Source organism: Gadus morhua, chromosome 11, assembly GCF_902167405.1.
Source record: "Gadus morhua chromosome 11, gadMor3.0, whole genome shotgun sequence".
In the NCBI taxonomy this organism is placed as follows: Eukaryota; Metazoa; Chordata; class Actinopteri; order Gadiformes; family Gadidae; genus Gadus; species Gadus morhua.
The window spans coordinates 9,299,914-9,325,626 of NC_044058.1; the positions used below are offsets into that span (position 1 = coordinate 9,299,914).

A 25,713-nucleotide genomic window follows, 5' to 3' on the forward strand; every position below is an offset into this window, starting at 1 on the left:
GCAGGGTACCGACAGGCTCGAAGGGCTGCAGCGGCTGCCGTGTCGGAGGCTAAGCAGCGGGTGTGGGAGAAGTTCAGAGAGGCCATGGAGAAGGACTTTCGGTCGGCACCAAAGTGTTTCTGGAAGACTATCCGGCACCTCAGGAGGGGGAAACGGGGAACCATCCAAGCTGTGTACAGTAAGGATGGGACTCTGTTGACCTCAACTGAGGAGGTCGTCGGACGTTGGAAGGAACACTTTGAGGAACTCCTGAATCCGAATAACACGCCCTCTATGTTGGAGGCAGAGCTCGAGGTTGATGGTGTTTCGTCGTCAATTTCCCTGGTGGAGGTCACTGAGGTAGTCAAACATCTCCGCAGTGGCAAAGCCCCAGGGATTGATGAGATCCAGCCAGAAATGCTAAAGGCTCTGGGTGTTGAGGGGCTGTCATGGTTGACACGCCTATTCAACATCGCGTGGGAGTCGGGTACAGTGCCAAAGGAGTGGCAAACCGGGGTGGTGGTTCCCCTGTTCAAAAAGGGGGACCAGAGAGTGTGTGCCAATTACCGGGGTATCACACTTCTCAGCCTCCCTGGTAAAGTCTACTCCAAGGTGCTGGAAAGGAGGGTTCGGCCGATCGTCGAACCTCAGATTGAAGAGGAACAATGCGGTTTTCGCCCCGGACGTGGAACTACGGACCAGCTCTTCACTCTCGCAAGGATCCTGGAGGGGGCCTGGGAGTATGCCCATCCAGTCTACATGTGTTTTGTGGATCTGGAGAAGGCGTATGACCGGGTCCCCCGGGAGAAACTGTGGGAGGTGCTGCGGGAGTATGGGGTAAGGGGGTCTATCCTCAGGGCCATCCAATCTTTGTACTCCCAAAGCGAGAGCTGTGTTCGTGTTCTCGGCAGCCAGTCAGTTTCGTTCTCAGTGGGTGCTGGTCTCCGCAAGGGCTGCGCCTTGTCACCAATCCTGTTTGTGATATACATGGACAGGATATCGAGGCGTAGTCGTGGTGGGGAGGGGTTGCAGTTCAGTGGTCTGAGGATCTCGTCACTACTTTTTGCAGATGATGTGGTCCTCATTGGATCATCGGCCTGTGACCTTCAGCACTCACTGGATCGGCTGGCGGCCGAGTGTGAAGCGGCTGGGATGAGGATCAGCACCGCTAAATCTGAAGCCATGACTCTTAGCAGGAAACCGGTGGATTGCTTACTCCGGGTAGGAAATGAGTCTTTAGCCCAAGTGAAGGAGTTCAAGTACCTCGGGGTCTTGTTCGCGAGTGAGGGTACTATGGAGCGTGAGATTGGCCGGAGAATCGGAGTAGCGGGGGCGGTATTGCGTTCGCTTTACCGCACCGTTGTAACGAAAAGAGAGCTGAGCCGCAAGGCAAAGCTCTCGATCTACCGGTCGATCTTCGTTCCTATCCTCACCTATGGTCATGAGGGCTGGGTGATGACCGAAAGGACGAGATTGCGGGTACAAGCGGCCGAGATGAGTTTTCTCAGAAGGGTGGCTGGCGTCTCCCTTAGGGATAGGGTGAGAAGCTCAGCCATCCGTGAGGAACTCGGATTAGAGCCGCTGCTCCTTTACTTAGAAAGGAGTCAGCTGAGATGGTTCGGGCATCTGGTAAGGATGCCCACTGGGCGCCTTCCTTGGGAGGTGTTTCAGGCACGTCCAGTGGGGAGGAGACCTCGGGGAAGACCCAGGACTAGGTGGAGAGATTATATCTCAACACTGGCCTGGGAACGCCTCGGGATCCCCCCGTCAGAGCTGGTCAATGTGGCCCGGGAAAGGGAAGTCTGGGGCCCCCTGCTTGAGCTGCTCCCCCCGCGACCCGACCCCGGATAAGCGGATGAGGATGAGGATGAGGATGAATATTGGAGAGCAAAGTGACAACGCTTCACTTCATTTCGACACAGTGTTTCAGCTCCATGGACAGAGAGCATAGGTCTAATTCTCAACACGGGCACGAACACACACACACACACACACACACACACACACACACACACACTTGACTAAGTACACGGTATGAGGTATAAGTTTGACTAAATCAATACCAGCGAAAATATTGGTAGGATAATATAATATAACATATAAGCTGTAAATACTATACATAGCCACAAGGGGAGCAGGACCTTACTGAAGGCTGCAATAGCTGCTCCATCCACAGAAGGCAGCAGCACAGACAAGTGAGGAAGCCGAGGGTAATACGTCACACCGGCTCCTCCCACTGCTTCCGGGCCATGCGGATCAGACCATAACAACATACACGCCGAGCAAGCTCCTCAGAATCTTCCAGCAGCGAATAGCAAGGGTTAATGTTTATGATCAGCTAGGAGACGCTCAGTACGTGCAAAGACACGCTTCAACCTCCTTTTGCTCCATAGTATTAGTTTACCATACCGAAATACTTTATAACAAATAAAGTCTCTTAAAAGCTATCCCGGATTTGATCACTTTCCTTGAAGAACTCTGCAAGGCTAAAAGCCCACTGCAAACACAGTAAACAACACATATAGGCCCACACACAGCTACTAAAGATAAAAATTGTATTTGTTTTTCACTCACCGTTTGACTTCTTTACGGGAAAAGTATTAGTCCTTGTATAACGTGCGCTTCATAAATTCACCTCTGGTGACCGTTCAAGCCCACAGCAACAGTCTGGCTTGGTGAAGTGCACTGCTGGAACTTAGCCTACATCGTCTTTTATTTGTGGTTTCATAATCACACATGTGGAATTGCGCCTTGGCCTATTCGGCATATTGAACCGTCGGCCTAATGCGCCTCCTTTTTGAAAAGTCGGACAAACTGACCTTCGGACCAATGGGTTCCGTTTTCGAAACATTGAACCGTCGGCATAGTGGCATGCGATCTAATGGGAAATATTTCGGACAATTGAGACGTCGGAACAATGAGGCGTCGGAATTACGGCATGGCACCTGTGAATGAATGTGTAGATAAATAATCTAGGAACTCGATTTGCGTGAAATAATTAATCATAAATGTGCATTTAAAAACTTTTTGAAATAAATCGTGAGTAAAATTACTTCTGCGTCTCAAAAAACGCTTTGCCTGGACGTGACCGACCAGTGGTGTAGTCTACGTGATACGCATACGCCGTATACCCACTAGGAATGCACCAGGATTTGCGTGTACCCACTTAAAAATGTGCACGGATACGTATCAATCCACTTGTGACAGTTCTATGTCGTATAGGCTTCGCCTTTTAAGGCTATCGCTATTGTGTTATCCCTAGGCGTGAGCCGTAGCGCTGAAGAAATTGTAATCCCCACCCACCAACAGCGTGGGCCTCAATCATGTCCGCAGGACGATCCTGTAGCACAGTGTGTGACGTATTTCCTATACACAATCGCTTTATTTATAACTTAACACGGTACTCAAAATGTATTTTAACGTTGGTGTGGGTCGTAACAATGGGGATAACACTTCCCCCTCTTACCTAAAACTCTCAGCCCAAAATTTTCAGCCAAATATAGTGTTCCCTTCCAATTCCATTTAAATCAGTGGGTCAACTAGCTCTTTAAAGGTTTTTTCCAACAAAATACTAATGAAAGTGCAGTTTCCTCCGATTCTATTTATGTTGGTTCTGTCTCACAAGATGGTGCCAGATGTGACATAACTTCACATTCCCTTTTGAGTCTTTAATGATCAACTTTATATCAGTTGAGCCAAGAAATTCATGCAGGGAATAGAGTAAAAACATCCTCTGTTTTTGTATTCTTTGAATTTCACGAGGAGACACACAATTGTATTTATTGAACCTTTATTAATAATCTATTCAGGACTTCTCATTGAGGTTAGGATCCTCCTTTGCAAGTGAGACATCATAGTGGCACAATCATATACACATGTAACATACAGACAATTAATATGCACACATACGATGAAATAGGCAAGGATTAATATTATAAAGTAACAATACGGTTGACCTATGTAGCAAAACAGGCACAACTACCAGCGTTGCTGTCAATCAAGGCTTTGTTCAAGACGGATTAAAACTTGCCTAGAGAAACTAGGGTCCCGTGACTGAAGTTGACCTTGCAGGTCATTCAGGATGTGGGTTTGCTAACTGCTAGCTATACGGCCGGTCAGAAGGAGCTGATAATTTGACCGAAGGACACTGTTAGCGTTTGAATGAAGAATAAAAAAATAGACATAATGTACATGTACTTCCCAGGAGTCAGAATCATCAGAAACAGGCTTCTTCCAATCACAAATCAGATTTCTATTTGTGATGACTTCAGAGAATTACAGCGATTCAAAGCAATTTTATGAGTCTAGCGTCTCTAGGTCAGGAACTGACAGGGGCCATTAGCAACCTACCACAGTTGGGGGGTCACAGCTCTCTGACACACCAGAGATCATCAGGCCAATCAAATAGTCTGAGTGTTAGTAACACACTCATAGTTACATTAGATTTAGTGTAAATCAACACCCTCAAACACATTAACTTCTGGGTCTAAACATTACTGTTGAAGGCAAGTGCAGAACTCGGTCAATGTCATGTTGAGGAATGTATTGTCTTTTACGTTTAGTTCAAATACCTTACTGTACCGACAGTGATATATTTTTTCACCTAACTATGAAAAATGTACTAATTGTAAGTCGCTTTGGATAAAAGCTTCTGCTAAATCCCCTAAATGTAAATGTAAATACTAAACTCAAATATTCAAATGTTTTGTTTTAGAACCATTGGACCATTTTGGACCCAAGGTCTGGATGGACTTCAGTTCGTTCAGGTCAAGTGGATGAAGGTGTGCTCCTAAACTGACTCTCTTTATTATCACCTTGCTCCTCTCCCGTAGCAGATCCTTGAGACGGCCCTGTGGTACAAACAGAAGATATTATTATTAGGGGTCCAAGCCAACAGGTTGGATCCCTATTGTTTTTGTAGTGATTTTTATACTTCCTACCAAGAAAGTGGTACCACAGCCCAAACCGTAAATGGTGCACACACGCCAATTGCATGACTAGATCCAGGTACAAACCGTAAATGGTGCACACACGCCAATTGCATGACTAGATCCAGGTACGTGAAGACTACGCAGACGACAAAATCCAGACCTGCCGGTCACTAGGTGGCGCTATACCAAGGAAAACGCGTTTGGGGCTATAACTCCGACACCGAACCTCCCACAGTCCAAAACGTTATACCCACAGATTCACTGGAGTCTGCTGCATCTTTTGGCATAGGCCACGCCCATTTGCATCGATGGATTTTTTTCGCAAAATCACGACAACCGCTAAACTGCCTATTCCCTACTCCTCCCACATTTCTTGGTCAATCGACACCAAACTTTGCACACGACATCTTCAGACACACACAAAAAATAAATTCGAACACTTTTTTGATCCGACCGTCAACGACGAAACTGTAGCGTTTTGATTATTTGTTGCTTAGCTACATTTTACGTCGAAAATCCAAATCCAAAAAAAAAACAAAATTAGACAAATTATTATTATCCAAATTTTGCACACATATCGGTGATACCCTTAAAGGCTTTCAATAAAAAAATCGCCATAAGGGGGCGCAATAAACGAGGAAATTTTGTATCTTCTACAAAATTCCGCCATTAGGGGCCGCCATAAACGAGGGAATTGTACATCTCCTAACTGGCCAAAGGAATGTTCTGAAAACGCGTTTGGGGACATAACACCCACACCGAACCTCTCACAGTCAAAACCTTTACATCCACAGGTTCACGGTAGCGTTTTGAACACATGCGTCGCGTTGTGCCGGCGAAATGCACATATCTTGGACCCCTGCATAACTGCTTGCAGTTCTAGTTATAATTATTATGTTATTATAATAATAAAAAATATATAATTTATCCCAAATCCATTTTACAGCGGAATTACCCTTTACCCTTTTGGTCTTGGATATAAAGAACACTAGCACACCAGACGCTTCTGCCAAATTTGAGTCGTTTTTAATTTAGTTTTCCTAGCCAAAATGTACTGGGCCCGGGATCCGTCCTCCATGTCTCCCGGGCAGGCCAGGTGCCTACCCGCCTCTTTAATAACACTGTATGTCAATTTTAAAAAATAGACTGCTAAATAATTACAACTACTCGGTTGATTAAATGATGCATTCAGGTATGATTACATAGTTCTTACACAGCATCAACTTACATAGCTGTAGGTGAATAGCAGCAGTGCTCCGACCAGCATCACTGTGGCTAAAACCACAAACACCAACACCTGGAGCCTGGGTGGACCGTCAGGACCGCCTGTGAACACGAACAGCCGTTTAAAAAAGAGAAAGAAATCATGCAACACTAAAAAATACAACGTAACAAAGAAGTCATTCATGCTGATTTCTTTATTAATCAACAGCCCGCAGTAACCCTGAACAATAAACATTTCACTTTCACTCTGTGTTGTATCTGTCAGTGAAAGAAGTCCTGGGAATTCCCATGCAGGGGAGGAACCGAAACCGATGGAAAGTAGAATGACGCAATCCTGTTATATTGACTCTTACTTCCTCTTGAAACAGCTTGTAGAGACTAAATGGTCTTGCTTGTTCGAACTTGATACCTTAATCTGTGGAAATTCAAACACTACACTACACTAGTATTCAAATACGTGGTTCCCGGTGAAGTTAGTTAAGTAGTAGTTAAGCAGTAGCGCGCCGAGTGGCGTATCGATCCCCGGGTTGGTAAACACTAAACTAGCATAGTCCAGAGAGACGGAGAATCTGAGTGTATATCTGAGTGTATACCTGTGACGGCGAGGTTGAGGCGTCCTACTGGGCTTTGTTCTCCCACTGGGTCGGCTAGGCGACACAGGTAGGTGCCACTGTCCCCAAAGCTCACGTTGGGCAGGAGGATGTCCCAGCGGTCCTCCAACAGCTGCACCTCTCGCCGCAGCCCGATGTACCTGGTGGTGCCGTTCGGCAGAGCTCGGATCAGCAGGTCGTCAAGGCCCTCCGGCGTTTCCTGTATAAGGAGGAGCAGCGCCACACGTCAGCAGCACACGGGTTAGACACACGGTACTGGATGAGACCTTCTCGACTGTGTTGCATTTTTACACCTAAAACCCAGGGCTGATCTGATCTTTTTTATTTATTTTTTGTGTAGCCGATATATTACAGATATCTTTTTTAGGTTGTATGAGGTTACGCACGGTTAACAATCTAGCAACAGTGTTGATAACACAACAATGTTATAATAAAATAATTATAAAATAAAATAGCCTACCTTAGACCAACGCAGATCCTTGTACTGCACTCCCGGTTTGTTCACTGCGGTGCACGTCAAAACACAATCTCCTCCATTTTCACACCTCCGCTCAGAGTCCAGGGAAACAGCCGTGCAAGTACCTAGTGAAACCAAAGCCAATCTTTCAGTTGCAGTGCAGAAAAAAACAGCCTGGATTAAGTAAACGAAGTTTAAGTCAAGTATTCTTTGAGTAAAATACTTACAAAATGCGACCAGTAAGACCAGGCTTTGATTCACCATGCGTACGGCCATCCTATGGTTTGAGATTGCCACTTCACTGAGTTTGAAATACCAGGTGACAATAATAGTTCAACAGAGAGTGAGTGGTAAATAAGCATCCGTTTCAGGGAAGTAGGCCTATGCTACGTTTAGGATAAGGGGATTCCCAGGGCGGTCGGCCGAGGTTTCATCATAGGTTAAGTAGATTGTCATGACGCACATATGTTTCGATTTCCTGAATCTGTGACATTTTCCTATCAGGGTTTGTCTCATTTAATAACCTTTTCCATATAAAAAAAAATGACTACGCCACATCCGATGAGATCCCCAACCACTTCAGTCAGGTTCCTTCTAAGGTAAATTAAGAATCAAACAAGGACACTTGAAACCATCGACCGATTAAAGTGGTTATTCATAGTTTGCCTACTGGTATGTTTCTTAGAGTGCTAGAAATTAATGCTGTTGGTCGTGCAGACTGAATATATATTTTATTAATTAATTGCCGCCTGCTTTTATAAACATGAAATATGATTTCTTCCTCTTCCTGAGGCCATCCCTGATGACGTCAATGTGGTAAAAAAGATCAATTGTCAGTGTCAATTTCCGATGGTAAAAGTTATGTTTTAGCAGGGGTTTAAGTGATGCTGTGCCTTTTAATGTTTATTATTTTTCCCTCTGATATATAGAGACACATTAGTATACTTTTGGATGGTGATACAGCAAACATTAATAATATCACCAACAGTGAACTGTTCCACTGTCCCTTCTGTAAATACGTGGGTGCAAAATATAAGGTTGACAACCACGTAAAAGGCCATTCGTCAGTGAAACACAAAGGTGCTTATATATATAATATATATAAGTATGAATCTTACTTCCTTTATTCCTCTCTTACAGAGTTCACAATAATCAAGTGTGGATTAAGTTGTCGGACGGCAACACATTTTCATTGTTGCTATTGTGCAGCAACACTTAGAAATCGATTCCAATTGGTAAGGCACCTACAAATACACCAGGAGGAGGTGCAAGCTGCAGCCCCTGCACAGCACTTTGTGGCCCCCGCTCAGCTCCCTGTGGCCCCAGCTCAGCTCCCTGTGGCCCCCACTCAGCTCCCTATGGCCCCCACTCAGCTCCCTATGGCCCCCACTCAGCTCCCTGTGGCCCCCACTCAGCTCCGTGTGGCCCCCACTCAGCTCCCCGTGGCCCCCACTCAGCACCCTGTGGCCCCCACTCAGCTCCGTGTGGCCCCCACTCAGCTCCCTATGGCCCCCACTCAGCTCCCTGCGGCCCCCCCGCTCAGCTCCCTGTGGCCCCCGCTCAGCTCCCTCAGCTCCCTGTGGCCCCCGCTCAGCTCCCTGTGGCCCCCACTCAGCTCCGTGTGGCCCCCACTCAGCTCCGTGTGGCCCCCACTCAGCTCCCTATGGCCCCCACTCAGCTCCCTGCGGCCCCCCCGCTCAGCTCCCTGTGGCCCCCGCTCAGCTCCCTCAGCTCCCTGTGGCCCCCGCTCAGCTCCCTCAGCTCCCTGTGGCCCCCGCTCAGCTCCCTCAGCTCCCTGTGGCTCCCGCTCAGCTCCGTCAGCTCCCTGTGGCCCCCGCTCAGCTCCCTCAGCTCCCTGCGGCCCCCCCGCTCAGCTCCCTGTGGCTCCCACTCAGCTCCCTCAGCTCCCTGTGGCTCCCGCTCAGCTCCGTCAGCTCCCTGTGGCCCCCGCTCAGCTCCCTCAGCTCCCTGTGGCCCCCACTCAGCTCCCATTGGCTCCTGCAGAATGTTCCACGGCCACTAAAGCATCAAGTGAGCAAAATAAATTCTGTTGCCCTCATTGCAAGTTGATTTTAAACAAAAGAAACTTCAAAACACACTGCAGGAGAAAACACACCAACCTCCTTGAGTCGATAACGAAACAGATTTTTGGCCTGTCAGTGTATCGATGGTACACATGGTGTGTTTGTAGTTGAAAAATCTTTTTGTCGTCCTGCAACACCTATACATGTAATCAAGAATATGTGGGGGCCAGCACAGAAGATCATCTGTGAGGTCGACCAGTGTCGTTGTAACGCTGACTCTGCTCAAAGGAGCGGGATGTTGCCTTTCTATTGCCACCACATCCAATCATTGGTGTCACGGTCAAAACGTGACACTCTGTACATTGTAATGGGGGCCAATTGTAATTTCAGAGAGGTATGTGTAAATCGTGACACATTATGCTTAGTGTACAAGGTGTTATTTTTTTTACAACATATTAACATCTTCCTCGTTTCCTTCTTCAAAGGAAAACATGCTGCAAATTAGGAGATGGTGGGGTCTCGCTCTCCTGCAGAAAGTGCCCTGAATATCACACTTTTGAATCAAATCACAAAAAAACAGTTTTACTCACTGTCAACAGACCAACATGAATGGTTTCATAGTGAATGTATGTTGTCATTAAATCACTAAGGTCTGAAGAAGACCGATTGCAGGACAGAAAACGGCGACGAGTGCAAGGAGGGCTACTAGGTGAGAGGTCATGTGATAATTAGTCTTGTAGTCAACTATTGTTAGACTAAATCTTAATCCCTCCACTTATTACAATTATCTGTTTTACATCTTGCATCGTTATTGTGCCTATAAGAACCGCAATCTGTTTCCTTTCTAGACGCTGGGAAATTACAGAACAGGAAACCGGGAACAGGGTTGCTTGTTATGGGCCAGAAAAATACCCTGATACTTGCCATTGTTAAACAATTGTGGAAGCTTTAGGAATGTATTTGGCTAGGCTAAAACATTTTTTATTTTTCTTTGCAGATCAAACGTTTTTTGCCTGGGGTTAAAAGTAGCAATGTAAGTCTATCAAATGCATGAACCTTTTTCCATATTAAGTCATTGTGCCGGGCTGTATTGACGTTTGAGAATGTTCTGCCGGATCTCCGCCACCAGATGGCGCCCGCGGGGCTGAAACCATGGGTTAAACGTTTAGACCGGCACGCATTTAGGGAAAATTTAAGCTCCTCCTCGATCTGTGTGCTGCAGTCAGAAGTCAGGGGCTTTTGTTCACGTGGGCGGCAACCGCTCCCTGGTTTCCCGCGCGGCGTCGTGAAAGCAGCTTGAACCGGCTGATGAAACACGGAAACTCTCTGAATCGCACACGATCAAAACATGAATTCCATCAGAGTGCTGGCGTGTTTGTTCATCGGTGAGTTTTGGTTAAATCAGGACCCTAGAAACAAAAACAAAGATTTTTGTACAGCGTCAAGTAGTCTAGTATCGGTATGTTATTAGTCATCCTAGAAATGAGAAGTAGCCTATCTGATTTGAACATATTAATTCTCTCATGCAACTCGAAGAATCATGGCGTTGGTGGTCATCCTGCTTCTTAATAATGAATGGCCAGAAATTAATCTAAATCAGCTAATGTTAGATTTAGATGAATTGAGATTGAGATTCATCTAAATCCGGCAGATAATGACTATGGCCCGTCGACACTGAATGGAATTATACCATGGATGATCGATAGCCTACCACAACATTACATGGACCCCTAAAAACATTAAAATGTGCCTTTATTACATTTTCACAAATAGGGTAAAGGTTTCACAAATCGGGAACTATGTTTTACATAATGTATAGCCTCACTGTGATAATTTAGTCCAGATTTGAAGAGTCTAGAGCTGTGTTCGAAATCGTTCCCTATCATGGATGTAGTGCACTAAATAGGGTGCACGCCATTTTGTAGGGTGTTCGAATTCTCAGTGGTCCACTATATAGGGCACTATGTAGTGGACTTTAAAGCATTAAAATGAGCCTGTATTGCATTTTCACAAATAGAAAAAAAGGTTTCACAAATCTGTACCTATGTTTTATATAATGTATAGCCTCACTGTGATAATTTAGTCCAGATTTGAACAGTCTAGGTGTAGTGGTTTTCAATCAGGACCGATTTGAAGATTCTAGTTGATTTTCAATCACGACCGTTTTAAGATGGACCAGAAACTGCCGAATAGTATAGCAGTATATAGGTTAACTTGTGTGTGTGTGTGTGTGTGTGTGTGTGTGTGTGTGCGTGTGCGTGTGTGTGTTTGTGCGTATGTGTCATCAGTCTCCGCTACAAATGCTATAGTGGAGCCGGTATCTAAGAACTATCCTTGCTGTGAAAGCCCAGAGATCATGGTTGATGACCATGAAGACTGTGAACAGACTTGGGAATCAGCAGAGAAAAAGGTGTAACATATAATGATGAATAACATTTATATTTTCATTTCACCTATATTAATTGATATAGTTGAATTAATATATAAATGTTGTATGAATGACATTCATTTCAGAACCTCGCTGCATATCACCCGGACCAGCTGGCCCATCCTCCTGAGTGTCAGGCTCCCTGCACCAGCGTTTCCTCAGTGAAGATCAGCATGGACAAATGTCTTAATGTCCAACACAAGATGATTTGTTCGGTATGTTAACTTTTACATTATTTGACCTGCTGTAACCTACAATAATATAGTAGCCTACACTTCTCATGTTGATATTGGTGCAGGGTAGGGTAGGAAGTTAGCCTGGCTCTGCCCGCCTAAGTACTTCAGCTCAATTTGAATTTCCCTTCAGTACTACGTCTGGGTCTGCGGTATGTTAGTGGGTTTTCTCCGTCCAAATTTTCTGCGTCCAAACAGCGAACAGAGGGAGTGGCTGACAACAATAACGTTAAAGTCAGCTTTCGTTGACGGACATCTTCACAGTACAGTGTTTGGTTAGTTTACAGCCTGCAAGCAATGTGATTCCCGGCCAAACGTTAGCGATTGGTTATGGCAGATCCAGATCGGCACTGGGCAGATCTAATAGTTTTAAACTTCAACAGACACCCTCCTTCAAGTGAGTTAAGGTTTGTCAATTGAGTAGGTCCAGACTCTCAAATGAAATGAAGTACGAGAATCTGGCAAATGAAATGAAGTACGAGAGTCTTGTAGGACCAGGCTAGTAGCAAGCGGGTCATAATGTCATTCTCAAATATTCATAACGTTAGTCTACTGTTTGACATAATTTATGGTAGGCTTACTAGGATACAATTTAGACTAGCGCCACTGTGATATAATCTTATAAAAGATAAAAAAGATAAATAGAATTGGGCGAAATTACATGTGTTGACTACCCTGCCTTACTTCAACAGCGCTCAAACGGATCCATAAATGAGAAGAATACAAATTACATCGCAATCACGAACAACTGCCCAGAGACTCCAAAACCGAATGCAAGATCAGCGGCATCATCACATAACAGTTACAATGGTAATAATTTATAATAACACATTTTATTTGAAAGACTTTTGAGGACAATCAAAGACATACATATATAAACATACATATGCACAAACACACACCCTGAGACACAATATTATTATAACTTTATTCAAGACACAGGAAGGTCCACATAGACAGCACACTACATATATATATATATATATATATATATATATATATATATATATATATATATATATATATATATACACATATATACACACAAACAAACACATACATTAGGGGTGTAACGGTACACAAAAATCTCGGTTCGGTACGTACCTCGGTTTTGAGGTCACGGTTCGGTTCATTTTCGGTACAGTAAGAAATCAAAATGCTAAATATAAATGTGCTTCATAACATGTGCTTCAAGTTGTTCATAACACACTTTTGTCCTTTTTACAATAGGAACATTAGACAATACAAAGCTAGAATTCTGCTCAAAAATATAAAGATTCTGAAATGTAGAAATAAAAATAAATAACATTGGCTCACTGTTTTTTTTAAATATATATATTATCTAATATGCAACAATGAACAATTAATAATAATAATACATTTAATTTATTCTTTCAAGACACCCAAGGTCACCTTACAGAGCATATAGTCATCATACATTTTTTAAAAAGCAAGACATTGTGGAAAAAATAAATAAACATAAGCAATAAGAAATAAATAAAAATAAAAACAGTGATCAGTTAGACGTTGTGTGCGAGTTTGAACAAGTGAGTTTTGAGCTGTGACTTGAAGGTTGAAATGGTGTCTGACTGTTTTATGTGTGGGGGGAGGGAGTTCCAGAGCCTGGGTGCTGAACAGCTGAATGACCGGGCACCCATTGAAGTGAGTCGTGATGTGGGGATACATAGTAGTCCAGCAGAGGTTGAGCGGAGGGAGCGGGAGGGAGTGTATTCTTGGAGGAGGTCGCAGAGATAACTGGGGGCTAGGTTGTGGAGAGCTTTGTAGGTGAGGAGTAGGGTTTTGTATTGGATGCGGTAGTGTACTGGGAGCCAGTGAAGTTGAATGAGGACAGGGGTGATGTGGTCAGATGATTTGGTGCGGGTGATGATCCGGGCGGCTGAGTTCTGAATGATCTGCAGTCTGTTGATAAGTTTGGTGGGGAGTCCGGTGAGGAGGGCGTTGCAGTAGTCTATGCGTGATGTGACAAATGAGTGAACTAGGATTTCAGCGCTGGATTGGGTCAGTGATGGGCGGAGTCTGGCGATGTTGCGGAGGTGGAAGAATGCAGTCCGGGTGATGTTGTGAATATGGGGTGCGAATGAGAGGGTGTTGTCCAGGATGACGCCGAGGCTCTTGACTTTGGAGGAGAAGGGTACTGGGAATCCATCGATAATTATGAGTGGAGCTGGGGTGTGTTGTGATTTAGTGAGGGTGGATTTGGATCCGATGAGCAGGGCCTCGGTCTTGTTTCCATTGAGTTTCAGGAAGTTCCTGCTCAACCAGCTCCGGATCTCTTCCAGGCACGTGATGAGGGAGGTGGGGGGGATGGCAGCGGTGGGTTTGGTGGAGATGTAGACCTGTGTGTCGTCAGCGTAGCAATGAAAATGGACCCCATGGTGACGGAGGAGTGTGCCCAGCGGGAGGAGGTAAGTGGTGAAGAGGAGTGGACCCAAGACTGACCCCTGGGGGACGCCCAGTGAGACACCTGAACACCCAGACTTGTGGTTGCTTAGTTGAACAAATTGTTGACGGCCGGTGAGGTAGGATGTAAACCAGGAGAGTGCAGCACCAGTGATCCCAATACCAGCTAGGCGGTCCAGGAGCAGAGGGTGGGAGATGGTGTCGAATGCTGCGCTGAGATCGAGGAGGATGAGAATAGTGAGTAATCCAGAGTCGGCTGCAAGGAGGAGGTCGTTGGTGATTTTGACTAGGGCTGTTTCAGTGCTGTGTTTTGGACGGAAGCCAGATTGGAACGGTTCATGGAGATTGTTAGTGTCGAGGTGGGACTGTAGTTGTGCGGCAACCACCCTTTCAAGTGTTTTGGAGATGAAAGGGAGATTGGAGATGGGCCGGTAATGGTTAAGGTCAGTTGGGTCAGCACCAGGTTTTTTTAGGATGGGAGTGATGGCAGCCAGCTTGAGAGTGGGGGGTACAGTACCAGTAGTGAGGGAGGAGTTAATTATGTTGGTGATCATGGGGGAGATGGACGGAAGACATGCTTTGACAAGGGAGGTGGGAAGAGGATCGAGCTGACAGGTGGTGGTTTTGGCTTTGCGGATGAGTTCTGAAACGGTCTGTTCTGTTACTAGGGTGAAGTCAGAGAGGGAGCTGATGAGAGGTTGCCCAGAGGTGATCATCCAGGGTGGGTCATCAGAGGGGGTACGAGATGAGGCCAGTTGTTGGTGAATGGTGTTGATTTTAGAGCTGAAGAAGTCAAGGAACGCAGTGCATTGGGTGGTGGAAATGTCTGGAGGGAGAGATTTAGGAGGCTGAAGTAAGTGGCTGACTGTTGAGAAGAGGACTCTGCTGTTGCCTGTACCAGTGTTGATGAGGTTGGAGTAGTATGAGGTTTTGGCAGTAGTGAGGGCATTCTTGTAGTGATGGAGGTGGTCCGAATACATTTGGCGGTGTACAGTGAGTTGAGTCTTACTGTAGAGTCGCTCCAGTCGACGACCAGTGGCTTTGAGCTGGCGCAGATGAGGAGTGAACCAGGGAGCAGTGTGGGTGAATGAGAGTGAGCGGGTTTCAGGGGGGCCAGGGTGGTGAGGGAGGAGGAGAGGCAGTTATTGTAGTGAGTCACCAGGTCAGTCAGGGAGGAAGCTGGGGGAGGGTTGGGGTAGGAGCTGATCATGGTGGAGAGGTCTGTGGTGTTGATAAGTTTGATGTTTCTGAAGGAGATGGTCCATTGTTCCTTGGTTTTGTGTAGTTGGGTATGAATGTCAAAAAGTACAGCTTTGTGGTCGGAGATGGGGAAATCAATGACATCAAGGTTAGTGGGAGTGATGTCAGTGCAGCAGATTAAATCCAGAATGTGACCTTTGTTATGGGTTGGGAGGTTGACATGTTGTGTGATGCCAAGACAGTCCAGAAGTGATGTGAAGTCATTAGCAAAAGTACAGGATGGGTTGTCAATGTGGATGTTGAAATCACCAAGGAGGATAACAGTGGGGGACATTGCACATACAGATGTAAGTAGTGATGAGAATTCATTGAGGAAAACGACGGAGGGTTTTGGTGGTCTGTAAATGGTGACAATGATAGTGGGTTTGGGGCCTGAGAGTTTTACAGCTAGACATTCAAAGGAGGAATGAAGGGGGACTGTGACAGTGGTGACTTTGATGTTATCACGATGGAGGAGAGCAAGGCCACCCCCCCTCCCATTAACCCGGGGTTTACTAATAAACGAAAAACCTGGTGGGACAGATTCATTTAGATGGAAGAAGTCATTTGGTTGTTGCCAGGTCTCAGTTGCCGCTTTCACACCAAAAAGAACCGAGAGCCAGTTCCGGGCTGGTGCTAGGGCCAGTTCCAAACTGGTTCCAGCCTTACCCCAGTTAAGAACCGGTTGGTTTAACACCGGCCAGAGCCAGCCATGGAGCCGGCGTGAGCAACGTCATGACGTCACTGCAAACGTCTCCGCTAGTGAGCTTGGACAGAAGCATACGGCCGACATCTTTCTTTATTCTGGGTGGAAATAGTAACATAGTTACGCCATTAAATGCGTTTATGGATACATTTTTAGCGAGAAATGTGCCTTTTACTTTCATAATGTTCGCTCGGTGAATGTGAAGGATGTTTGGTTTGATAGTTATGACGAAGAGGGAACGCTCCGTTCACTTGCATGGACATGGACTCATCTGGCTGCGTTGACGCGTTGAACCACCACACAATGATCAAGCGTCAGGCGCGCAGAAGAACCCTCGCGCCAGTTTCAAACACAACAACAACAATTTCTTCTTCGATTCAATCCGTGTATGGTTCGTTCTTTGAATATTCCGATTTAAAACAAAATCAGAAAAAACAAAAAAGAACCATACACGGATTCACGTCCATTGTTTACTTCGGTGTTTTAAAAAATGCCGGTCTTCGTTGGTCTTCCTGTTTATGAAGGTACGGATAACTCCGCCCCCTGCCCCCGGCGTAAAAGAGGTTCTAGTTCTAGCCCAGCTCTAAAGCGGGGCCAGAGTTGAACCGGTTTTTAGGGGCCGGAGCCGGTTCTTTGGCGGTGTGAAACCAAAGCCCTGGCCCTAGCTCCGAACTGGCCCGGAACCGGCCCCGATTTTGCGGCGGTGTGAAAGGGGCAAGTGAGGCAGAGAATATCTAGGCTCTGGTCAACAATAAAGTCATTTATCAAAAGGGCCTTATTACTGAGGGATCTGGTGTTCAGCAGACAGAGTTTCAGACAGGTGAGTGGAGTGTAGCAGGTTGCTTTGAGCAGAGGGGACAGTACACTGTGATTGACGGGACTGACCGTACGGGCTGTGCGAGGAGGGGGGCGGGGCCCAGTGGACCAGAAGGAGCGGATGTTTTTGTTGCTGGTGTGAGTGTACTGAAAATTCCGTCCAGAGCCTCGGTGGATGTATTTTGGTCGTTTGAGAATGTCCTGGTGGGATGCAAGCTGAGGTGGTTGGGTCCTTGAGAAGATCCGTAGACGTAACATCTCCGTTACCGAGTAACGGAGCGGCAGAGATGCGCTCGTTACGTGAGAGTCAAACATAGCGCAATCCAGAGGAACGGGTTAAAATCCACAGGTTGTGAAGTCGGAAGAAGCCAGCGGTAGATCCAGGCGATTATGGTGAAGCCACAGAGCCAGCACAGCGGAGGCAGAGGAGTGGAGCAAGCCGGTTATAGCTACGCTGGAGACACAATTGCAACACTAAACAGTTTCAAGTTGTTGCTCAGATTAAATAACATGAATAAGGCTCAGACTGTTTCTTTAAAAACAATTATTTTCTCAATCTAATATGCAACAATGAACAATTGCAACACTAAACAGTTTCAAGTTGTTGCTCAGATTAATTTTTACTCCCCCCCGAATTTGAGTGTACATACGATGTACCCTACATGTTACTCCCGTATACCACAATGCAATGCGGTCGTGTTTTTCCGGAGGAGAAGAAGAAGCTGAATAACTGCGAAAACGAATATATTTAATGATGGAGTCTCCGGCTTTCGTTTAGAAATGTCAACAATTTATTTGGGATTTAACATAGAATATTTAACATTCAAAATGAATTTAAGAAAAACTTGAACAAGGAAATGTAACATTCAACATCAATACAACCTCCAGCTTTCCTCGTGAGTTTCCGGTTTGTTTATATGATGTGGGCGCATCTGTCTGCGTCACACAAATACCCGGCGCATTTACTGACGCAATTGACGTTTAGAAATGTTCAGCGTAGTGTCCGAATTCTCGTTTGTTCGTTCCCTAAATAGTGCACTATGTCATGAACACTATATATGGAATAGTGATTGAGTGAGTTAATAGGGAACGATTTCAAACACAGCTACGGTGTGCGCAACTGTCCATGTGCGACCGCAGCATGTTCCACACACGTGGTCCTCTACTTAATATGTCCGTATGGAAACTCGTTCGTATGTACACTCAAATTTGGGGTGTAACGGTACATGTATTTGTATTGAACCGTTTCGGTACGGGGTGCTCGGTGACGTGTGTGTGTAATATATATATATATATATATATTACACACACACGCATATATAAAACAATATAAAACATTAAGAAGGAATGTAAATTAGGTATCATCAATTATAATACAAACATATTTAAAACACATACAAGCTTCGGGTCCAATGTTTCCAGAAGCAAGATGAGTACCTTGTATCACTCTGAGAGATATCAATTAGAGACACAATAATCGTGTTCAAAGACCCAGTCAATCTGCCCATGAATCTATACATACAATTTCTCAGAACAGCATTAAAAGTGGGCACATTGTTTGCCACAAACATTTCACTGGCACTACCCCCCCCCCCTGGGAGTTTTAAGCAAAATTCTCATCATTATATGCACATGAAGTTTTTTCATTTTTGCTTTACTGTAATTACACAACACAGGTGGGCAGTATACATTGGAGTGCAATACGCTTTGTAGAGCGATATTTTAACATCAGTAGTACACATGTAGAATTTGCGCGCCAGCATGTTTGCCTGCCCAATGCCCATACAGTATTATAATAATAATAATAATAATAATAATACATTTAATTTAGAGGCGCCTTTCAAGACACCCAAGGTCACCTTACAGAGCATATAGTCATCATACATTATTTAAAAAAACAAGACATTGTGTAAAAATAAATAAACATAAGCAATAAGAAATAAATAAAACAAGACAAAACAAAACAAAAAAACAATCAAAACAGTGATCAGTTAGACGTTGTGTGCGAGTTTGAACAGGTGAGTTTTGAGTTGTGACTTGAAGGTTGTAATGGTGTCTGATTGTTTTATGTGTGGGGGGAGGGAGTTCCAGAGCCTGGGTGCTGAACAGCTGAATGACCGGGCACCCATTGTAGTGAGTCGTGATGTGGGGATACATAGTAGTCCAGCAGAGGTTGAGCGGAGGGAGCGGGAGGGAGTGTATTCTTGGAGGAGGTCACAGAGATAACTGGGGGCTAGGTTGTGGAGAGCTTTGTAGGTGAGGAGTAGGGTTTTGTATTGGATACGGTAGTGTACTGGGAGCCAGTGAAGTTGAATGAGGACAGGGGTGATGTGGTCAGATGATTTGGTGCGGGTGATGATCCGGGCGGCTGAGTTCTGAATGATCTGCAGTCTGTTGATGAGTTTGGTGGGGAGTCCGGTGAGGAGGGCGTTGCAGTAGTCTATGCGTGATGTGACAAATGAGTGAACTAGGATTTCAGTGCTGGATTGGGTCAGTGATGGGCGGAGTCTGGCGATGTTGCGGAGGTGGAAGAATGCAGTCCGGGTGATGTTGTGAATATGGGGTGCGAATGAGAGGGTGTTGTCCAGGATGACACCGAGGCTCTTGACTTTGGAGGAGAAGGGTACTGGGAATCCATCGATAATTATGAGTGGAGCTGGGGTGTGTTGTGATTTAGTGAGGGTGGATTTGGATCCGATGAGCAGGGCCTCGGTCTTGTTTCCATTGAGTTTCAGGATAGTATACCACACTGACACTGCACATCATCATCATCACAGAGGTAATCTCTTATCACATGTCCCAGATATTTAACCTTCTTTACAACCACTAGTGGTTCACCTGCCAGTGAGAAAGAAGGAAAGGCAAGCTTCCTATCCTCCTTGGTACTAGCAATCGGTACCACACTCTTCGTTGAGTTAAATTTGATATCATACATTATGCCATATTGAGAGCATATTCTAAGAAGCTGCTGCAGGCCAGCACTGGAGGGAGACAGTACCACCAAATCATCAGCGTAAAGCATAAGATTAATGAGGCTATCCCCCACCAAACAGCCAGTTCTACACTCCTTTAGCTCTTCAGATAGATGATCCATGTACAGTAGAGGGGGCAGAATTCCGCCCTGCCGCACTCCATTGGAGACAGGGTGTGGATATACTCATCCCCCACCTAAATTGCATAGTTTGGTGAGAGTACCAGAACTGCAGTATCCTAATTAGGTAAGAGGGGACCCCTCGCTCAAGTAGTTTAACAAACAGTTTCCCATGATTGATAGGGTCAAAGGCTTTTGACGCATCCAGGAAACACATGAAGTCTGCTATTGAGCGATGTGTACCTATGGACAATTTCTTTTTTTTTGCAAGTGCAATAGGCCTATAGTTATCAATACTAGTTAATTGACCAGTCTTATTTTTAACTACAGGTACCAACAAGACAGATAACATGGATCCTGGGTGTATGCCATGCTTCATTAACCCAGAAAAGCATAGAGCAAGTAACACTGAAATACTTTGGCTAGCGTATTTCAGATGTTCTGCTGTTATTTTATGCCGCCCACAGGCTTTGTTTATTTTAAGTTTCTCAATAGCATAAGATACTTCATCTGGCCAGATGACTACACCATCACTGTGAAGTATTTCACCTATTTTAAACACATCAATCTTCACACAGTTAAAAATGTTCTCATATTGTCTCCTCCATAGCTCTGCAATGTTTTCAGGTTCAGTAATGCCATCAATGCTAGAAGGCAGTGGCATCTTGCTGTTGTTTACAGAACTCATATACATTATTAATTTGTAACTTTTTCGCCATAGAGTTCGCCCTCATAGTCTGCTCATTTCTTTTTATAAAACGCACAGCATATTTAAATCTAGCATTAGTCCGTACCTTGTGCTCACAGACTGGGCCATGCCTAGGTTTGCCTGCTAAAACCCACCTTCTAAAAGCATCTTTTGCCTCCATATGAACTTCATGAACATAGTCATTCCACCCTGGTCTCACAATATGTTGTTTCACCACTTTTCTTCTCAATTGTTCACTTCCATCAACTAGACAGTTCACAATTTTTTCATACCTTGCACACAGGTCATTATTATGACTTACATTCTTACAGTTGATATTCCCACACATAATTGCATCAAAAGGTAACTCAATATTTCTTAAGTACAAATAAGTCAGTAACTTGTAATATTGCAGGTCAACATCTGTGAGCCTAGCCCAGTCCTGCATCTCACTTGGTTTATGGCTGTCATTACAGACAAGCTCAGGTAGGCCCTTGATGTTAATGAACATAGAGACCGGATTACCGGAATATGATCTACAGTGGCCATACCATATAAGATCTCAGCCTCCTACAAGCATGTGCATCAAATGTAGATATACAGTGGTCCAACCAGGATGTAGTATGCCAAGCTTAACTCACATGTGTATAGCTATCAGCTGGCAATAGTTCCTTACTGGACAAAATCACCTTGTTATCTTTGTCACAGACCACGGGAGTTATAAGACACAACTTTCATAGCAGTTCATCATTGTTTATCATGCACAGGAAGCCCTAGGCTCAGGCTCACTCATCCCTGTGCCATGTGGGATGAGCAGGTGCTATAACACCTGCCCCTAGGCTTGCGATTCTCATAGAAGCGCCTTACATAGGTCCCTTCTGGCCACAGCTGCGGTGCATACATCTCGCCTACTTCCTTGCACTCAGCTGTAACTTTGAAAGAGCTGTACCGAGTATACTGAGTGTCAATCTTCTGACATGTCACATCTCTGGAGAGTTGTTCTTTTAGATAACTAGCCAGAGTCTCTGACTCTAGGTCAGGAGCAAGCTTTGTCGCGAAAACACTCAGCAGCTTAGTTGTCACTGCATGTATGTTCCCCACAGCACCGGTTCCAACTATGCCGTAGGTCTTCTTCTCTCTGGGAGGGTTGACACTAGTCTTGCTCTGTACTGCAGCAGTAGATTGTTTTCCAGGACGTTGCTTGTGCTTGCCATGCTTTAGTACATGGCTCCATGCAGGGGACATCGTCGCGGCACTCCCCCCGCCCGCTGTCTCCTCAGCGACGGCCAACGCTGAGGGCCCGGGCGCAGGCTTCCTGTAACTTGGTCCGTGGAGCTGGGCCCCCTCACAGGCCACGATAGTGGCTGCATTCCCCTTGCTGGAACTGGGTTGCTCAATCACACTCAGGCGTTGGTTAATGTCTGTGGTTATTCCACAAAGGTTCTCACATGCAGTCGACTGCTGACTCACAGCATTTTTCATGGAGGATATCACTGCACTTAGGCGTTCAATCCTACTAACCAGGCAAGAGACATCAAGGCTATTAAAAGTCACTGGTGGTAAATCATCCAAGTGATAGGACACAAAGCGAGGAACATCCTCACCAACCTCATTAGGTAGTTTCAGACAACTCTTAACATTGTTGGCATCTTTCTGTAGTCCTTTGTGAGCTACACAACGCTGCCCCGTGCCAGGACACAGTTCAAACAGGACCTTCTTGGAGCTTTCAATCCACTCTGATCCAAAGTGATTTACAGCCATCAGGGTAATGTCATCCTGAGGCAGTCTTCAGTTTGACAGCAAGGAAACTTAACAGTTCATCTTCCACAATAGTTTTGCCATCAATAGTGGTGTAGATCTCAGGTTTAATCCTTTGTTTGATAAGACGCTGTGCTGCTGTGTCAACATCAGCGGCCATCTTGCCATCTTCCGTTTTCTTCCTCTTCTTCTTCTGTGGTTCTGCAGGGTCAGACAGGAGCACCAGGCTTCTCTGGTGCTTCACACGCACGCACGCACGCACGCACGCACGCACGCACGCACGCACGCACGCACGCACACACACACACACACACACACACACACACACACACACACACACACACACACATACACACATACATACATACATACATACATACAGCTTAACCTGCTATGATAACAGGGTGGTTATTAGGTAAAATACTCTAGTAAGAATTGTATATGTATATTTGTTTGTTTTTCTTTGCTTAGTCTTCAATTGTTCTAGTGCTGTGGTTCAGTTTCAATGAAACTTTGCACAATTTTAATTTGAAGATGCGTTCAAAGCCGTTTCTCAGCTAAAATTTAAGTGGGTCACTTTGTTTCTGTTTCCAGTGAAAGCACTCACTCCTTACAGCCACGCTATAACTTCCAGCGCTGCTCTAAATCTTTAGCGCTCATCACAGCACCATCCATTGTAACATCGAAACAGCACCTAAAATGTATTCCTTCATTGTGTGTCACTTCCACTCACATTATTTTTTGATAAGGGGCTAAAAGTGTCAACCAAATGTCATATGATATAAAATATAATGGATATTATATTGAATATAATGTTATCATATTTTGTTTATCATCCACTGTAGGCTGGGTACCTGGTCCACTGGCATGTGTTTTCACTTTGATCTGCGTGGTATTTCCTTTCTACTGTGCAAGACAAAACGGTGGTAACCACATCCAGGCTAACCAATGAGTTAAACACCAGCGACCACGGACACTGAGTGGTCCCACTCCCAGCCTCATCTCATGGACCAAGCTGAGGAGATTTTCCTCATTCTCTCTCTTTCTGCTGCACTTTATCTCCTCCCTTCCCCTTGGACGTCTCTGTTTAGAATGTTATAGGAAGGCTTTGAACCTGAGTTTAGCTAGCAATATACAGTTACCTTATTATTATTATATTTCAGAAAGGGAAAAAGGGAACTGAAGTAGCCAATAGGTCCCTCCTTTTGTTGCGCGTTATTATTGTTCTTAACTTGGAAATGTTTCATAAGCAATAGAGCAAATTCAAGAAAATGAATGTGGTAAAGTATGTGGGGTTTCTGAGCATTCTGGGTCTGTATTCCAATAGCCGTTTCACACCAATTCTATTCCCCGACGCTTCCTAAATCTCCAGATGTTCTCTTTGATCCCTATTATACCTGCTGTCCGATAAGCTAGAAAAGGAGCCTGTGGAGGTTTTACTACTGAATATTTACAGCCCCACTGCACTCCAGCGATACACCAGCCTACAACGTTGGCGAGGGAAGTGCTTAAAACAAAGAAATTCTGAATTTGAATGTTCATGTAAACACACTGTGCTTTTGGTTTATTTCAGGGTGTACGTCTTTTTTAATCAAAGATCAATTAGGTGCTGCAACACTGGGTTTTTCGACTATCTACCTCCTTTCTATAAGCGAAACATTTATAAACTACTTTTATAAAGGTTGTCAATAATAAATTAATAAGCTAGATTAGCCAAGTTTAATAATGTAGTATATGTGCAATGACCAAAATGTGAGGAAAGGGGCATGTTACATCACTACATTTCCTGATGAAGAAGAAACGGTTCTCATGGTCAGCCAACAACTTGAAATATGTAGAAAAACACTTGATTAAATAGCACTAATAATGTAATGGTGCTGTTGTGCAAACTAATATTTCAGAGAATTTACATTTGATACTGATTGTGTCAGCCATATTTTGTTTCTATATACAGTTTGTTCAAAGGCGTGCACTTTTACCTGCCATCTGCTTTCTCTTTTTTTTTTTCTGCTGACCTTACCTTAATAAAACACATTTAACAATGCACTTCAATTGTAGTTTGTCTCTTCTTGCTGTATGGTTAATGGTACCTTATTGGTGCATAGTGCTTCATTATTTGAATGTGAGTATTTGAAAAACTTTGAGACTGCAATTGAGAATTAAAGCTGACATGGCTGCTAAAAGGAGAGACAAGACTGGCCCACTTGGGTGATACTTTTATTGTGACTCATGACTTCACCTTGAGTTTACTTTGAAAATGGCTACAAAGTCATATTCTCTTATAGGATATGTCTCTTAATCCCCCAACTCTCAGCTTCTGTGTGGCTGTGGCATACGTATGAACGCCTGTGCTGGCATTCTGTTTGCAGAGGTTACTCCTTGCTCTGATGGTCAAGTGTTATTCAAATTGCTTTACCTTTTCACCCAGCACCCCGAGGTCCCCTGGGTCTCCTGGTAGACCTGGCTCTCCCTGTCATCAGGAAGGAGATAGTGAATCAATCTATGAGCTGTTTGAAGTTAACAATACACTGAAAAATAATACATTTAGTAAACAATTGAGAAGGCAAAGGCTGCCCTCTACGTGTCATTAAGAAGTATTGTTTTTCTAGCCCGGTACTATTCACCAGGGTCTCATTTATAACCGTTGCGTACGCACAAAACGGGGCTGAAATTGGCGTACGTGACTTCCCACGCCAAGGTTGTGATCCATAAAAAATCAACTTGACGGGAGAATGTGCGCAGCCCTAAGCAAACTCGGAACCATGCGTACGCATGGTTTGGAGAAAAGGGAGAGTCGGCGACACAGATGGTGTGGTGGTGAACTGAAGTCAGACGGAAGAATTGTAGAGTGAGAAGAACGATTATGTTTTATCATCGCCCTTCATAAATTTAATTTCAATCCGTATCATGCGTTAAATCTATGTAATCAGAATAATTTAAATCAACTGCGTTATTTCTCAGTTATAACTCCAGAAACATCTCCTTAGAATAGAAATATATATATTTTTCTATATTTAATCCCGTCACTCCATAGGCCTACTGTCCACTGACGGCGCGACTGCATGGAATACAGCATCTGTCCAACATGTGTCAATAACATAATATTT

The 25,713-nt window shown here is 44.7% G+C and overlaps 1 protein-coding gene and 1 long non-coding RNA gene across 9 annotated transcripts; one reads left to right on the forward strand and one right to left on the reverse strand.

Annotated features, from left to right (window-relative positions):
* Nucleotides 1–3,752: 3,752 nt before the first annotated feature.
* Nucleotides 3,753–7,566, reverse strand: cd83 (CD83 molecule). The gene is made up of 5 exons (XM_030370688.1): nucleotides 7,430–7,566; nucleotides 7,206–7,327; nucleotides 6,728–6,944; nucleotides 6,139–6,236; nucleotides 3,753–4,829 (listed from the first exon to the last, which is right to left on the reverse strand). Exons 1-5 carry the CDS (start codon nucleotides 7,476–7,478, stop codon nucleotides 4,668–4,670), a joined length of 648 nt encoding a protein of 215 aa, XP_030226548.1. The 5' UTR covers nucleotides 7,479–7,566; the 3' UTR covers nucleotides 3,753–4,667.
* On the forward strand, nucleotides 6,870–24,658 carry LOC115554077 (uncharacterized). Of its 8 annotated transcripts, XR_003978545.1 has the most exons (9): nucleotides 6,875–6,997; nucleotides 7,707–7,801; nucleotides 8,343–9,935; nucleotides 10,075–10,259; nucleotides 10,449–10,611; nucleotides 11,515–11,636; nucleotides 11,741–11,869; nucleotides 12,580–12,697; nucleotides 23,452–24,658. It is a non-coding gene; the product is annotated as an uncharacterized LOC115554077 (long non-coding RNA). The 8 variants fall into 8 exon arrangements; XR_003978548.1 differs by lacking the exon at nucleotides 7,707–7,801 and having other exon boundaries at nucleotides 6,870–6,997; nucleotides 9,877–9,935; XR_003978546.1 differs by lacking the exon at nucleotides 7,707–7,801 and having other exon boundaries at nucleotides 6,873–6,997.
* The last annotated feature ends 1,055 nt before the right edge of the window (nucleotides 24,659–25,713 follow it).